At 28.2% G+C, this 16231-nt stretch overlaps 1 protein-coding gene across 1 annotated transcript; it reads right to left on the bottom strand.

The window, feature by feature from the left end:
• Positions 1–9413: 9413 nt before the first annotated feature.
• Positions 9414–13777, bottom strand: LOC145849925 (uncharacterized). The gene is made up of 11 exons (XM_082955040.1): positions 13595–13777; positions 13271–13468; positions 12965–13096; positions 12663–12796; positions 12400–12507; positions 11682–11839; positions 11186–11390; positions 10699–10821; positions 10262–10421; positions 9942–10075; positions 9414–9773 (listed from the first exon to the last, which is right to left on the bottom strand). Exons 1-11 carry the CDS (start codon positions 13749–13751, stop codon positions 9669–9671), a joined length of 1614 nt encoding a protein of 537 aa, XP_082811166.1. The 5' UTR covers positions 13752–13777; the 3' UTR covers positions 9414–9668.
• Positions 13778–16231: the final 2454 nt, after the last annotated feature.

The raw sequence follows: 16231 nt of genomic DNA on the forward strand, positions 1-16231 counted from the left end.
GTGGTTTCTTATTTTATTTTTCGAGTCCACAGTCAGACTTGTCAAAGTTTCTTTATTATATTTTACCTTTAAATGACTTTTAAATAGTTATTAATTTAGAAAGTAGAATGATCAAATTAAGTTTGTTTACTTATATTTTTGTGTTAACAACTGTTCTTTCACCCTATTTTTTTAATAGTCGGTAAGTTTATGTTGTTAAATTTTTTAGACCTTACATTTAAATTATGTTTAAATTTTTTTTTAATAAAAAGCTTAAAATAAATAAATACTGCAACAGCTTTGCGTCGATTAGCGGGGAAAATTACTTTTCTTTTTATTGGGTTCATTTTATTGTACTGTTTTGGCAGTAACTTGTTGCCGTTGTTATGAGCTCATTTTGGCTGTGCTTTTGCACAGTTAACTTGACGCCATTATTATCTTGCTCAGTTGTTCAAGAATTTAGTTTAAACGAAAATTTTGTGTTCTGTTTCTTTGATTCGGTATTTCGATTAGTTGGCATTCATGTTCTTTAGTTTTTTATCATCTTTATGTTTCGCAGTTTATTAATTGTAAATACACCATTTCCTTGACTCGATTTTATTACAACTAGTCTGAATTTAAATAGTTAACTGTTTTTTAAATCCTTTTTAATAAACAATAGTTCGTTTAGCACCTATAAAATATTAAGTTAATAGTAAAAGTTTAATTCGGATTTAATACATCGACTTTATTAACATGTCAACTTAATTTAAAAGTAACTTAAGAAACTATCTACGACCTATCTTATAATAACGTGTTAAGTCAGTTAAACGCTAAACCCGCATATATAAAAGTAACAATATCGGCAGATGGTAAAATGCAAACATGAGTACAAACACTTTTGAAACAATCGGCTTAAAATAATCAAATAAAAATTTTACTGATCAAACTTCAAATTGTACTATTTCTTAAAATTTAAAAGAATAGAAAACCTAAATAGACAGAGAAAATTGTAAAATAGTTTTATTTACTTTTGTTGCAGTCTATATATAAATTTTACACATTTACACTTTTATTTAACGTATTTACTAATATACTAGTATTTATTAGTTGCTAGGTACTTTTGTTGCTAGGTTTAAACAAGTAGTTTTACGTTTAAAATATGATAGTAAATATTTAAATACGTTAGTTAAAATATCTTAATAAAATGATTTGATAGAATTCTTAAAATTATTTTTGTATTGTTATTATTAAGTTGAGGTTTGCCATAGAGTAACTAGTGTAATTCTATATTAAATACAAAGTTTTAGTTGAAGCTTTAACTTGAAACATATTAAAAGCTTGTAGTATTATGTTGCATAGTTTATTTTTATATTTTTCAACATAACATATAAGCATAAACAAATGTGTCATTCCATGCTAAAATGACGCCGTGCGAAAGTGTTACTCCGTGCTAAAGTGACGCTGTGCTAAAGTGTCATCCCGTGCTAAAGTGTCACCCCGTGCTTAAGTGACGCCGTGCTAAAGTGTCACCCCGTGCTAAAGTGTCACACCGTGCTAAAGTGACGCCGTGCTAAAGTGTCACTCCGTGCTAAAGTGCCACTCCGTGCTAAAGTGACGCCGTGCTAAAGTGTCACCCCGTGCTAAAGTGTCACACCGTGCTAAAGTGTCACACCGTGCTAAAGTGTCACACCGTGCTAAAGTGTCATCCCGTGCTAAAGTGTCACACCGTGCTAAAGTGTCACCCGTGCTTTTCTGACCCGTTCCCAAATCTAGGTATTTAGTGATTTTTTTTCAAAACTCCAGGTTTTTTCTGCCTTAATTGTTAAATTCCAGGTTTTTCCTGATAAAGTGGCGACCCTGCCTACATTAAGCCTAATACAAACATTTTTGATCTATGATCAAAGTATGTTTTTTTATATTATTATAAAGTTTTACTCCTGCTCACTTATTATTTAGAATTTTTTTCATATTTATTTGTTGTTTGGTGGAAAACATAACAGTTAAGAATAAAATGGTGTGTTGATTCTAAGAGAAAATTATGTGGTGCTCATAGTAAATTGTGGTTCCCATAGTCAAAACTGGCACTAATGGATTTAAGAAACAAGGCTTAAATTTTTTTTCAATTTTATAAGTTTACTTTTTACTTATTTTGTTTATATGTATTTGTCATACCACAACCTAATGTTACTAAGGCTAGCCAGAATAATTCAGGCTAGCTTAAAGTTAAAAAAAAAACTCATTTTACTTTGATTTTATTTTTATAACATTTAAGATATAACACTTTTGTATCACCTTGAGGCTTTAAAAAAAAAAAAAAAAATACATTGTACACAGCGTTTTTCGGCTAAAAGTTGCGTACCATACTGGCAATTCCTACCTAGGTAGTGCGTACCTAGGTGGTAGATTACTGCATTGAAAGATGTCTAAGATAATATGACTATAAAACAGTATGTAACATATTAAAATTAGTTGGGACTCTGTTTACATACTTTAAAACTTTTATTGTATGTTAGACGCTGAAAATAACTTTGAGTTTGAAACAGTGATTTTGATCGATGTGACATTTTTATTTTTTACCTATCAATATAAATTATTGGTCCTTAAAAAAAAGAGAAAGAGACAATGTTTTTTAAAGGCATGTAGTTTTATCGGGTGCACGAATATTTAAATTTGGTCAATTCAAGTTCTTAATTTTTTTTTTAAAGTGCTTCAATTTAAAAAGTAACGTATATATATATATATATAATATATATAAAATACTTCAAAATTTGTTCTATTTTAAGAGAAGCTTTTTCATATGTCGACAAGACGATATAAATTCGCTCCTCTTATTTAAACAACCTTCTTTTTTTAACGCCCTTTTAAACAAAACGACCAATAAAAGTAAAAGAAAGCAAAATATAATTTGGTATAATCCCCCATTCTGTACTTCAGTTAAAACAAACATCGGCAGAGAATTTATAAATTTAGTAAAAAAACATTTTAACAAAAATAACCCATTATCAAAGATATTTAACAAACATAATATGCGAATTAGTTATTCATGTATGGCGAATTTGGAGAGATTGATTAAGTCACATAATCAAAGGATTTTAAACAAAAGTAATTTAATCAAAAATCAGTGTAATTGCGCCGGTGGCTGTAAATATAATTTGAAGGGGGTCAATTGCCGGTCAGAGAACATTAGTTACAAGGCAACAGTTAACTCTGACCTTGAAAAGAAATTCTACATCGGCTTAAGCTCCACTCAATTCAGATTTCGGTATGCCAACCATAAAAAATCCTTTAAAGGTGGTTTATACGGAAATGAAACTGAGCTTTCGAAGTATGTTTGCGGCCTTAAGCGCAAAAACATTGATTTTAAATTAACTTGGGAGGTGATAAAAAGAGCACAGCCAATAGTAGATGGTAACAACCCTGTTTGTAGGCTGTGCTTAAAAGAATCAACAGCCGTTATGTATGCTTTAAAAAGGAAGGTTGTTTAAATAAGAGGAGCGAATTTATATCGTCTTGTCGACATATGAAAAAGCTTCTCTTAAAATAGAACAAATTTTGAAGTATTTTATAGTCAATTAACTGTTGTTTTCGTTAATTTTAGTTGTTTGATTAGTTAGATGGTAGATCGATTTTTGTACTGAATATTTGTAATGTACAATATTACGTCATACTGTTTTTTGTTTTTTTGCATAACTTTTGTATCTTTGTTTAGTACAGTGCTTTTTATTTTGAATTTAACTGGCTGATGATTAAAGCTTTATGAAAAATTAAAGCTTTATGAAACATATGTACCAGAATTTTTAAAATCGCCATTTCAATAAATTATTTAAAAGCCCTTCAAGTGGGCTCAGTAGAAGGTATTTAAGTTTGAACATTAACCTTATTTTATATTTATTTTGAATTATATTTTGAATGATTATTTTGAATATTTTATTAACCAAATTTTTGTCGAGCACAGTAAATAAAAACACGTTCATAAAAAATGTCAGATTTTAAAAAGTTTGATATCAAGCACTCGACTAAGAACATTCTATGTGGTAAACAAGATGTGTATAAGGAAGCATTAATACAGAAGACTCAACACTTAGTAAGACGGATGCGGTGGAAAGCAAAGTTCTTCGAAGAAGAAGATCAAGTGGCTGCAGAAGAACACGAAACATACGGGTTTAAAACAACACGCACACCTAAGCCAATACAACATCTACAGGCATTTGAAGAAGACCTAATCAAAATGGTGCAAGACGTGGAGTTCAGAACAAGTAGAAGCCGTTTCCAAAATGAACTTTCAAAGATTGTGCAGGACATAAGTAAGTGCAAAAATTTGATAGTGCCTTCTGATAAAACTTCTAATTTTTACGAAATTTCAGTAAGTGACTATAAAAAATTATTAAAAGACAATATTACTAAAGATTACGAAAAATGTACTGATAAAAACTTAAATGATATTAATGTTGAAGCTAAAACTTAAAAATACACGATAGGATTAAAAAATTACCTTTAAAAAACGCATACATAACGGTCAAAGACCATAAAGATAACTTTTTGACACATCCCAAATGTAGATTGATTAATACTTCTAAGTCCGATGTAGGTCGCATAGTTAAGGTTAAGATTGACTGCATTAATAAGGCTGTGCGTTTAAAATCTAAACTTATGCAGTGGACTGATACAGACCAAGTCTTAAATTGGTTCACTGGTTTGGAAAAACAAACGTGCAGCTTTTTTAATTTTGATGTAGTCGATTTTTATCCTTCTATCAGCGAAGAATTGGTAATAAAATCACTAAAATTTGCTGGTATTTATACTAGCGTACCTACTGAAGACTTAAGTCTAATAAAAAACGCATGTAAACCAGTACTTTATGAACAAGGAAACCTGTGGCAAAAGAAGAGAGCAAATAACACCAGCTCTCTTTTTGATGTAGCGCAGGGATCGTTCATGGGTGCAGAGTCATGTGAATTAGTAGGTCTTTTTTTGTTAGATGGGTTGAAGAATATCTTTGGTTTAGAAAGAGTTGGGTTGTACAGGGACGATGGTCTAGCTGTACTGCCCAATTCTTCTGGCTTTATAGTTAAAAGGCTAAAAAAACAAACGCACACCTTCTTCAAGTCTATGGGGTTAAGAGTCACTATTGAATCACCAATGTTGACGACTGACTACCTGGATGTGAAGCTCAAATTGTACGATCTCTCCTATATGCCTTATAAAAAGCAAAACGCAAAAATTATGTATATAAATAAATGTTCTAGCCACCCAAAAAATATTATAAACCAAATACCAAATATAATTAATCAACGTTTAAATAAAAGATCAAGCAACGAAGAAAAATTTTTAAAGACAAAGCAAGATTACGAACTAATAATGAAAAAATGCGGTTACAATGATAAACTTAATTTCGAAACAACGGAGCAAAAAAACAAAACGACCAATAAAAGTAAAAGAAAGCAAAATATAATTTGGTATAATCCCCCATTCTGTACTTCAGTTAAAACAAACATCGGCAGAGAATTTATAAATCTAGTAAAAAAACATTTCAACAAAAATAACCCATTATCAAAGATATTTAACAAACATAATATGCGAATTAGTTATTCATGTATGGCGAATTTGGAGAGATTGATTAAGTCACATAATCAAAGGATTTTAAACAAAAGTAATTTAATCAAAAATCAGTGTAATTGCGCCGGTGGCTGTAAATATAATTTGAAGGGGGTCAATTACCGGTCAGAGAACATTATTTACAAGGCAACAGTTAACTCTGACTTTGAAAAGAAGTTCTACATCGGCTTATGCTCCACTCAATTCAGATTTCGGTATGCCAACCATAAAAAATCCTTTAAAGGTGGTGTATACGGAAATGAAACTGAGCTTTCGAAGTATGTTTGCGGCCTTAAGCGCAAAAACATTGATTTTAAATTAACTTGGGAGGTGATAAAAAGAGCACAGCCAATAGCAGATGGTAACAACCCTGTTTGTAGGCTGTGCTTAAAAGAATCAACAGCCGTTATGTATGCTTTAAAAAGGAAGGTTGTTTAAATAAGAGGAGCGAATTTATATCGTCTTGTCGACATTTGAAAAAGCTTCTCTTAAAATAGAACAAATTTTGAAGTATTTTATAGTCAATTAACTGTTGTTTTCGTTAATTTTAGTTGTTTGATTAGTTAGATGGTAGATCGATTTTTGTACTGAATATTTGTAATGTACAATATTACGTCATACTGTTTTTTGTTTTTTTGCATAACTTTTGTATCTTTGTTTAGTACAGTGCTTTTTATTTTGAATTTAACTGGCTGATGATTAAAGCTTTATGAAAAATTAAAGCTTTATGAAACATATGTACCAGAATTTTAAAAATCGCTATTTCAATAAATTATATCTATATATATATATATATATATTTATATATTGAATGATATCTCTTTTATGCCTTACAGGAAACAAAACGCTAAAATTATTTATGTCAACAAACAATCAAGCCACCCTAAAAACATTATAAAACAAATTCCTAACATAATAAATCAACGCTTAAATAAACGATCAAGCAAAGAAGAAAATTTTCAAAAGACTAAAGATGAATATGAAAAAATAATGAAAAAATGCGGATACGACAACAAACTTAAATTTGAAAAACCTGAGCAACAACCTAATAATCAAAAACACAAAAGAAAAAGAAATGTAATCTGGTACAACCCTCCTTTTAGCAATTCTGTAAAAACTAATATTGGAAGAAAATCTATAAATCTAGTCAAAAAACCCTTCAATAAACAAAATCCGCTGACAAAAATTTTCAACAAACATAATATGCGAATAAGTTATTCGTGTGCGGCAAATTTAGAGAATATCATTAAGGCACACAACCAAAAAATTTTAAATCAAAACTCAGGAATTCAGAGTCAATGTGGCTGCGCTGGTAGCTGTAAATATAATTTGAAAGGGGGTAATTGCCGTTCAGAGAACATCGTCTACAAGGCCACAGTTAACTCTGGCGTTGAGACGAGGATTTATGTCGGCTTGTGCTCGACTCAGTTTATATTCAGGTATGCCAATCATAAAAAATCTTTTAAAGGCGGCATATATGAAAATGACACTGAACTTATGAAGTATGTTTGTGGCTTAAAGCGCAGCGGCATTGACTTCGAAATATCCTTGGAAGTTATGAAAAGAGCACAGCCTATAGCCGACGGCAATAGCCCAATATGTAGGCTGTGTCTCAAAGAAGCATCAGCCGTTGTATATGCACTGAAAGACAAAAGATGCCTAAACAAAAGAAGCGAGTTTGTATCGTTTGAAGTGTTTCTTGTAGACATATAAAAAAGTCGCTTTTAAAGTTTAACAAGTTTTAATTTCATCTTAAAATAACCTAAATTTCTATTTGCATCTTAATTTTATCTTTATCTCTTTCAATTATCTGTCCTAATATATAGTTACTCACTGAATATATATATAATAAGGTTAATGTTCAAACTTGAACACTTTCTACTGAGCCCACTTGAAGGGCTTTTAAATAATTTATTTAAATGACGATTTTAAAAATGCTGGAACATATGTTTCATAAAGACAAAAAAGATTGTCCCTAATCTTCAGCCAGTTCAAATTTAAAATAAAAAGCACTTTGGTGAACAAAGATGCAAAAGTTTACAAAAAAACAAAAACAATATGACGTAAGAATTGAACATTGTACATTACAAATATTCAGTACAAAAATTGATCTACCATCTAACTAATCAAACAACTAAAATTAACGAAACAACAGTAAATTGACTATAAAATACTTCAAAGTTTATTGTATTTTAAGAGGAGCTTTTTCATATGTTGACAAGACGATGTGAATTCATATTTTAAACAAAAAAGTCTCTTTTTCAAATATCAAATTTATTATTAGTACTCAAACTGAAAGTACACTAGATAAGTATTTAACTGTAAGTAAAACACTAACCTAACTTCTTAAAAGTTGTTTAAGATCTTTTGTTAATATATCATAGCTATTGACAACTTTTTTAGTCGGCGGGAAAGATTTACCAGAAATGTCTTTCGAAGGCCGCGTAATTAAAAAATAAAACAAACATAAGCTCTATTACTAAGGAATTTTAATGAAATAATTTTTACTGTGTACTTAAAATCAAATTTAGAGCACAATTAAAAATTATTTGAAAAAGTCAAATTTTATTTGTTTAGCCAAAATTGTTTTCAAGCTAAAAAATACTTCGCAGGTCATAGGCGGTTTTTGTCGGTGGGCTGGATCCTCTCCGCGGGCCCTACGTAACCCACACTACTAAATTAAATTTGTATCTAAGAGTAATTCAAAGGAATGATCATATTAGATATATATATAGTTTCAAGTGTTTAATGAGCAATTTGTAAGCTCAAACTTTTATTAAAATATTACTTATTTATTGTTTTAAGTAAACGTTTTTAGGTTTTTAAACAGATAGAAAATAATGTTCAACTTTCTAGCAATTCGTATATGTTATGAAAACTTACTAATACTGATGCAGTTGGCATTTTGACTACTGGTATAAATTTTAAAAGCGGTCAACACAACTAATAGACTATTAGTTTCCTATATTACTGACAATGAGATTTTAGCACATAATTATATTTACAAAAATCTATTGCTTATCAGATAAGTCAAAAACATTAAAAACTATTCTTTTAAAAATTTAACAAACTAATTTACTTTAGTTAATAACATACAAAAAGGATTATAAATCAATTTGTATAGAATAAAATTTCCGACTATTTTTAATACTTATAATTTCACTAACTTATTTATTAATAAATATTTAAAGTATTAACCGGAAGTATTTGTAACATACAATAAAATTGTATCATTTACGGTTTATACCTAATTCACTAAATATAATTTATCTAAATGTGCAAGTTACAATCAACTACTAAGTATAAAAACACAGTTACAGACTAACTTGGTATAATTATCTTGACGCATAATCTAAAAATAGTTTAAACTACCTACTACATTGTTTATTTATCTTTGTGATTAATTTAAGAAGTAATTCGTTTACTTTAATAATAAAAGTAAATTAGAAATTTGTTCCAAAAAACAAATACTATAAGTAAAGTTATTATTTTATGATTCTATGTATTATTTTTTAGTTTTATAAAGCTAATTAGCAATAGTTCAATATATTTTTTACAAAAACCATAAAATAAGACTTTTTTAGTAGAAGAACGTATCAAAAACACTAGAGTTACCTTCAGGACAACTATTTAAAAAATAAACTTATATGAAATAAAAAAATATTTTGGATTTAATTGCAAGTAGTAAATTAGAAATAAAACTCTTAACTTTTTCCCACAGTATTACATCTTATAGTACTGTAAGAGTTTGTAGACTTATTTAGTTTTTAAGTCTTCTAAATAACATAATACAACTTTACTATTAAATCTAAAAATGTAATATCTATAAACTATTATGAAGTATTAAATATAACGAGTTATTTCTAAGTTATTTTATTTTGCAGTGATTAAAATCGATTAAAGGTTCAAACAAAGTTTATAAAATATACTTAATCGTTATAATTACAGCTAAAACAGTTGTTTTGATTGAAAAGCGTTGTATTCATCAAAGTATAGTGAAAAAAAAAACTAAAAAATGCTTCATGTAATACGCAACGGTCAAAATGACAATTACGTATGTAATCATCAGCTTCATATAGTTTTGAAAAAGAAAATGTATTGTAAAAAACATTTTATGCCTTTTTAAGCCAGAAAAGTGAAGTGGAATCCATCGTAATATTAGTAATTGTTGGCGCCCCTTCTCTGTTGAACTTATACTTGTTGTTGGAAACCAGAAACTGTTTGTTTTTGTCAGTTTTTAGAAATTAAATAAAGTTTAATTAGTATAATAATATTTTTTATATTTTGTGTATTTTTTGCATTAACTATAGTTTGTTTACATTTTTTTTATCAAAAGACAAAAAATAAGTTATGTTGCCGAAATAGATTACAAAAAGAAAACTCACATCAATTTTGTTTTCCTTTATGCTTCCACATTTTTCTGAGAACTTAATTTCGAAGTCTACCACTGTTTCGTCACCGAGATTGCTCAGCATGAATACAGGTTCTTTTTTGCCCCATTTCTTGCAGAATCCAATCACTATTTAAAAAAATACTTATGTTTTTTGCAAAGTATTTGTCAAATAAGCTTTAAAACACATAAAAACTTCTTCAATGATAACTCTTTTGCCCAAAACAATTAATACAACTTGTATTTAAACAAAAAGCTAAAAAAACTCGCTACGATTTTAGTTATAACAAAATAATATTATAAAGTTAAACGAACTGTTTTCAGGAACTTCGAGCCATTCAAAGTGGGTGTCAAAGTTCTGGGTGTCGTACCTCATGGAATGCTTGGACAGAGTGTCCACCGTCTTCTTCTTGATCAGGTCCGTCATCGCTTTCAGGTTGCTTTTCGCTGCTTCGTCCAATTTGTTATCGGTGGTCTGTCATGCGATGAGATAGAAATAATTTGTCAAAAAAAAAACGGTTTTGTCATAATGATATTTTGTTTATGGTTTACTTGTGAAAACAAACTGCTTTATTTGCTCGAGAGCAAAAATGTTAATTTTAAACAAATAAAAAGTTTATACGCTTCACTGCACAATTGGAACAACAACTAAAAGTATTTTGAGAACACTTGTCTATGGTACATGGTATGTATAAATATAAATGTTTCTTTTTACCAGTAAAATCACTCATATTTAATAAGAGTTTACTTACGGTGTAGTTTTGGTTTCTGTTTCCAACTTCTTCACCCAAGTCGATGAAAGAAACTCCCGGCAATGCGACGTTTAACATGGAGATTGCCATCGATTTTTTATCAGTTGTACCCGACAATGAAGTCTGTTTGTATTAAAAGGTGTTTGGTTTGTTATGAATATCTTAGTAGTTTACTAAACATTTTGAATATAAAATTTCTACATATAAAATAAATGTTTTTTAATATAAAAGTTACCTTATCTAAGTTTACACTTAATTTACTTTTTTTAACCTACAAAATTCATTATAGCGAACTGAACTTTGAAACCCAATAGGTTACATTTATCTTTAAATGTTATGTTTTACAATAAAAAAATTGAAACTGTGGTATAAATCTACTTCACTTCAAATTTTAAGCTTAATTACTGTTTCGGAACTTTAATCAAATATCAAAAGCTAAAAAACACAATATAAAACTACTTGACAAATTTACTACACTCAAACGTACCTGGTAAGCGTGGAAGACCCTGCAGTCCTTCCTCGACTCCTCGTAGTTCTTCTTGATCTCCTTGGGATCTGTTGAGCTGACAACTTGCTGCAGGACGATTGGACTTGGGGAGACGAGAGACTCTGTAGAGTTGGTCTTCGCGCTGAAGTGTTTGCTCATTTCCTTTGCAGCTAAATCGTCATGCGCCTCGACAAACATCGCCGATCTGTCAAGGTAAAATAAATCAATTTTATTTTTAATAAATGGGTTTGTTAAATTTAATTAAAATGGTTTATCAACTTAGGTTTTTTATTTAAACAAATATAATACTTTTTATTAGAAAAAAACAAAATTTAATAACACTCTAAGAGTAGCACAAGCATTAAACAAGATTAAAAAAATGAATTTGATTTTTTAGATAGTTTTTTAGTAAATAAAAACGGGTCAATAATTTTGAAGTTTAAGTCAAAAAGATGTAAAAGTTTTATAAGGTCGAAAAATGTTTGGAAACACTCACAAAGTTTCAGTCTTAGATTCATCAACATATTTAGTTCCATTAACTTTCTTGAAAGCGGCATCTAATACTTTTTTCCATTCGTAACCAAACAGAGATTGAGTGTCACTCAGCAAAAATCCATCAACTTTGCTTCCAGTTATTGCTGCTGCTAATTTTTCCTAAAATACAAGTTATCTTTGTTATTTTTTTAAATAACACAATTTGTTATGTAAAATTCTTCCTATTTAAAGTATAATGCAGATTTTTGTATACTTGTTTTGAAACAGCTGTTAGTTTTATTAATTTTTTATTGACAATAAATTTTATACAGTGGACTTCGTATGGATGCAAAAAACTTGTTATATACTTAAAATTAAGAAAGTAAATATGTAAACTAAAACAATAACCTGTTTAAAAAAAAAAAAACTTATTGATTTTTTAGTTAAGGAGTAAAACTTTTAGGTTTTATCTAACAGTATCAGATAAGATACTAAAAAATGTTGCTGTATACTAAGTTTTATCTTATTTGAATAGTAGTTATCTGTAAAGATAAAATCATATTTTAATGTGACTTTGAAAAATATTTATAATAAAGCAATCTTTAGCAATCTTCAACTAAAAAAGTTAAATTATAAATCTTAAACAAAACTAACAACTTCATACTAACAATATATCAATATTCTGTTTGGAAAGTAAGTTCAAAACCAAATAACACTAAAATACATGCCAATTTACTCACAGTAAGAAGGTTAACTGCAGTTTCACTGCTGAAGTTGATTTCCGCAGCATCTTTTGTTCCTTTGTAGTAATTACTAGAATCTTCTGCCTTTACAAATCCGGTGTCAGTCTGTAAATGTAGAACTAATTTTACATCAAGGAAAGGACAAGGAATGTTGAATATACAATTGTTTTAAAATTTAAGTGTTAAAAAAAGTTGTTTAAGCATCTGAACTTCATAATAATTCTTTTTTGTTCAAATAACTATCAGTTTCAAATTTTAACCTTGTTCTTCCACACAAAGAAATCACAGCCAGCCGTCGGAGTTTTAGCTGTGCAGTTGAGGCCCTTTACAGTTGCGAACTTTTTACTGGTGGTTTTCATGGTGCTCACAGGGAAGTCAACCAGTACCATGACACCTGGTAGTTACGAATATAATTTTATGTATAAGCTGTTGTAAAAAGCTAGAGAATTAAAACAAGTGCTCATTAATAATATAACATAAGATGTAATAAAACAATAGAATAAATGTTTAGACAAGTCTCTAATAATTTATTAAACTTTGTGGTAATAACAGGTTTTGTTACCTTTTTTATGAGCACCAAGTGCAACAGCTTCGACTTCTTCTTTCAAGTCCCAGTTTTCATCAACAACATTTTTCAACACCATTGACGATTTCATGTCCTTGAAATGTTCGATTTTCTCTTGCTCTGATAATTCTGAAAAAAAGTTTGGTTACAATTTTTAAATCAGTTTTTCCAAGTTTTAGCTGACTTTGGTGTATCTTGCAATAGTCTAAGAAATATCTTTAGTTTAAACATAGCATTTAAAACAAACTTTTAAAAAATATTAAAACATTTATGAAGACCATTGTAAAAAATAATATCACAAACTTTCAAGGCCACCAAATCTTTCCGGTTCAAACTTCACAAAAACGGTGTCTTGGTACCACTGTACCTGTGGTATGGGCTTGCATTTTTCAGCATTGATAACAATAAAGACAGCAGACACTAGCATCACAACCCAGATGACCCAGAAAAGTATGAACAGTATCATTCTTGCACGCTTCCAGTTTGGCTGATTGGCCACTTCTGTAGCAATTTAAATATTTTATTAGTATCCTATACTCCTTGTTACATTCATAAATGAAAATAAGTTGTTATAATTTGTAATAAAAAAATTACAACTAAAAAACTTGTTTATTTTATTTAATATACCTAAAAGCTCTTCCTTAGTGAGTCCTGTAAAGCGCTCCTTTTCATCATCTTCATGATGCATTCTTAAAGGTTCCAATTCCTCCTTTTCCCCTTTTATCTGAACATCAGGGTTCATGTCTGCTAGCTCAACGTCTATGGGTTTTTCTGGTGAGCCCATTATATTTAGTGTGTAGTGTATAAAAATTTGCTAAAATAAAAGTGAAGTCTAAATTATAAATAATGTAAAGAAATAAAAATGTGAACGCTCACAGCTATGGTCAATGGATTGGAGTGGATACAATGTCAATTGAATTAGATATGAACTTTAAGGTCAATATAAATTTATTTTGGTGTTTAATTTAAATAAAATAAGGAAATTAGTTCCAAAAGAAAAAAATGGTATACACCCTTTTATTTTAAACTTATTTCTGCCAATATTAATCATGGTAACCATAGTCTTCTATGGATGATAATACTATAGTTAAATAGTTTATATGTAAAACCAACAGACATTTAAAAAAAAATCAAAGTTATTTATCATTTTTTACATAAATCTAAAAAAGATTATTATTTATTATTGAAAATTTTTACCAAGAATAAAGAAAATTTTTAATTACTTTTATTTTTTCTATTAAACATAATACATCTAACTTTAAATTTGTTTCAAAGTCAAACTATATTCATAAATAAAAAATTAAAAAGTTAGTTAATTAAAAGTCATTTAAATATACATTTGTTAAAATTTACTAGAAACTTTTTTTTGTATGATACTACAGCCACTTTCCAATTATAATATATTTATTTAATTTAAGCTTTAACTAAACAATAATTCAATAATGTGCTCCAAACAAAATAAATATGTTGATAAGGTAAACACATTAAGTAGTACACATTTTGTTATTGGTGTGACATCATCCTAGTTAATTACCCTTTTAAAAAAAGGATAAAGATTAAAAAGAAGTGAGTTATTTAAATCAAAGTTTCTTTTTAGTGCTAATAGAAAAAAATAATAAATTTATATAAGATAATACAAAAGTTTACAACTATACTATTTTTAAGGCTTGTTGTTAAGTACAAAGTCTAGTTTTTTTTACAGTTTTCACAAGATACTGGATTTTTTAAATTTGTTTTATTTTTAGACAAAAGTAAATATATATAAATTTTTCTTTGTTCTTAAGTTAAAATAAAACTTTAAGCAAAAGATTGGTAATTGACTAGGATGATGTCACACAAATATCAAACTGAAATTATATTCATATTTATTTAATTTAAGCTCTAACTAAACAATAATTCAATAATGTGCTCCAAACAAAATAAATATGTTGATAAGGTAAACACATTAAGTAGTACACATTTTGTTATTGGTGTGACATCATCCTAGTTAATTACCCTTTTAAAAAAAGGATAAAGATTAAAAAGAAGTGAGTTATTTAAATCAAAGTTTCTTTTTAGTGCTAATAGAAAAAAATAATAAATTTATATAAGATAATACAAAAGTTTACAACTATACTATTTTTAAGGCTTACTGTAAAGTACAAAGTCTAGTATTTACTTTTAATTATTTATTTAATAACAAAGACTTGCTGGACAAACATTGTAGTACACACTGAGCAAATAATAAAAAGAAGTGTTTGCTTAAGCAAATGTGCTAAATAAACTCTAAAGTTACTGTAATAAAAAGTTATTGTTTTAGCAATGCAGCTTATAATAACAAGCTATATACAAAACTGACACACTTGTGCTTGCATTACAATTTATAAGTGTTTTTCTCTAAATACAAATCTGATGCAACGTTTCAATAACATTAAGGTGGTAACGCTTGAATAAAAAAGGTCACATTACTAAGACTAAAATGATTTTTTTGTTTTTTTGCTCTTTTTTAGCTGCAAACGGTTAGTTCTTTGAAAAAGTAATTATTTTGTAACTAAGCTTACTCAAAAAATAATGAGCTGTTTAATTACATAGTAGATTTTAATCCTAACATTAAGTAATTTCAATTTATTAATCTTATCAAGTTATTTAATTACATAAGTAATAACACAAACTAAGTGTATTTTAAACTATTTAACTGCCTGTAATGAGCTCTTACCTTATACTGTACTTGAGTAGTATCTTTAAGTAAAAACAAGTACTTGACTAAAAATAGTTTTTAAATAAGTTTTATTGTTACTAAAAACAAAATTAAAATACAAGTTAAGTTAATCTAAGAAATGGATTAAATGTATACATTATGCAATAAATGTAAAAACATTAAACAATACAGTTTTTATTTACAAAAAAGTTTGTTATTAAGCTCTTTACAAATGTGCTTAATTGTATTAAAATGAAAATCTAAGTTATTCAAAAGGTAAAAATTTAGTAACAAAACAACAAAAATGAGTATATAAATATGTGATAGGTTTAAACAAAAAAAAACAACAATCTATCTAAAAAAATAAAGAAATAAATAAAATCAAAAATGTAAAACATTAATTAGCATAATGACTTTTATACACTAATATACATTAAAAGTTGTGATGAAGTTAAATAGAAAAAAAAATAAAAAGTAAAACTTTATAGTTCTTAACTGTTTACAAAACTAAACTAAGCGTAGCTGAATATTTTTTAACATACTAAGTTCTCAATGATAGTAATAATCAAAAGTAACAAATTATTAAA

The sequence above is a fragment of the Thalia democratica genome, chromosome 2, assembly GCF_965202585.1.
Source record: "Thalia democratica chromosome 2, ktThaDemo2.hap1.1, whole genome shotgun sequence".
NCBI lineage: Eukaryota > Metazoa > Chordata > Thaliacea > Salpida > Salpidae > Thalia > Thalia democratica.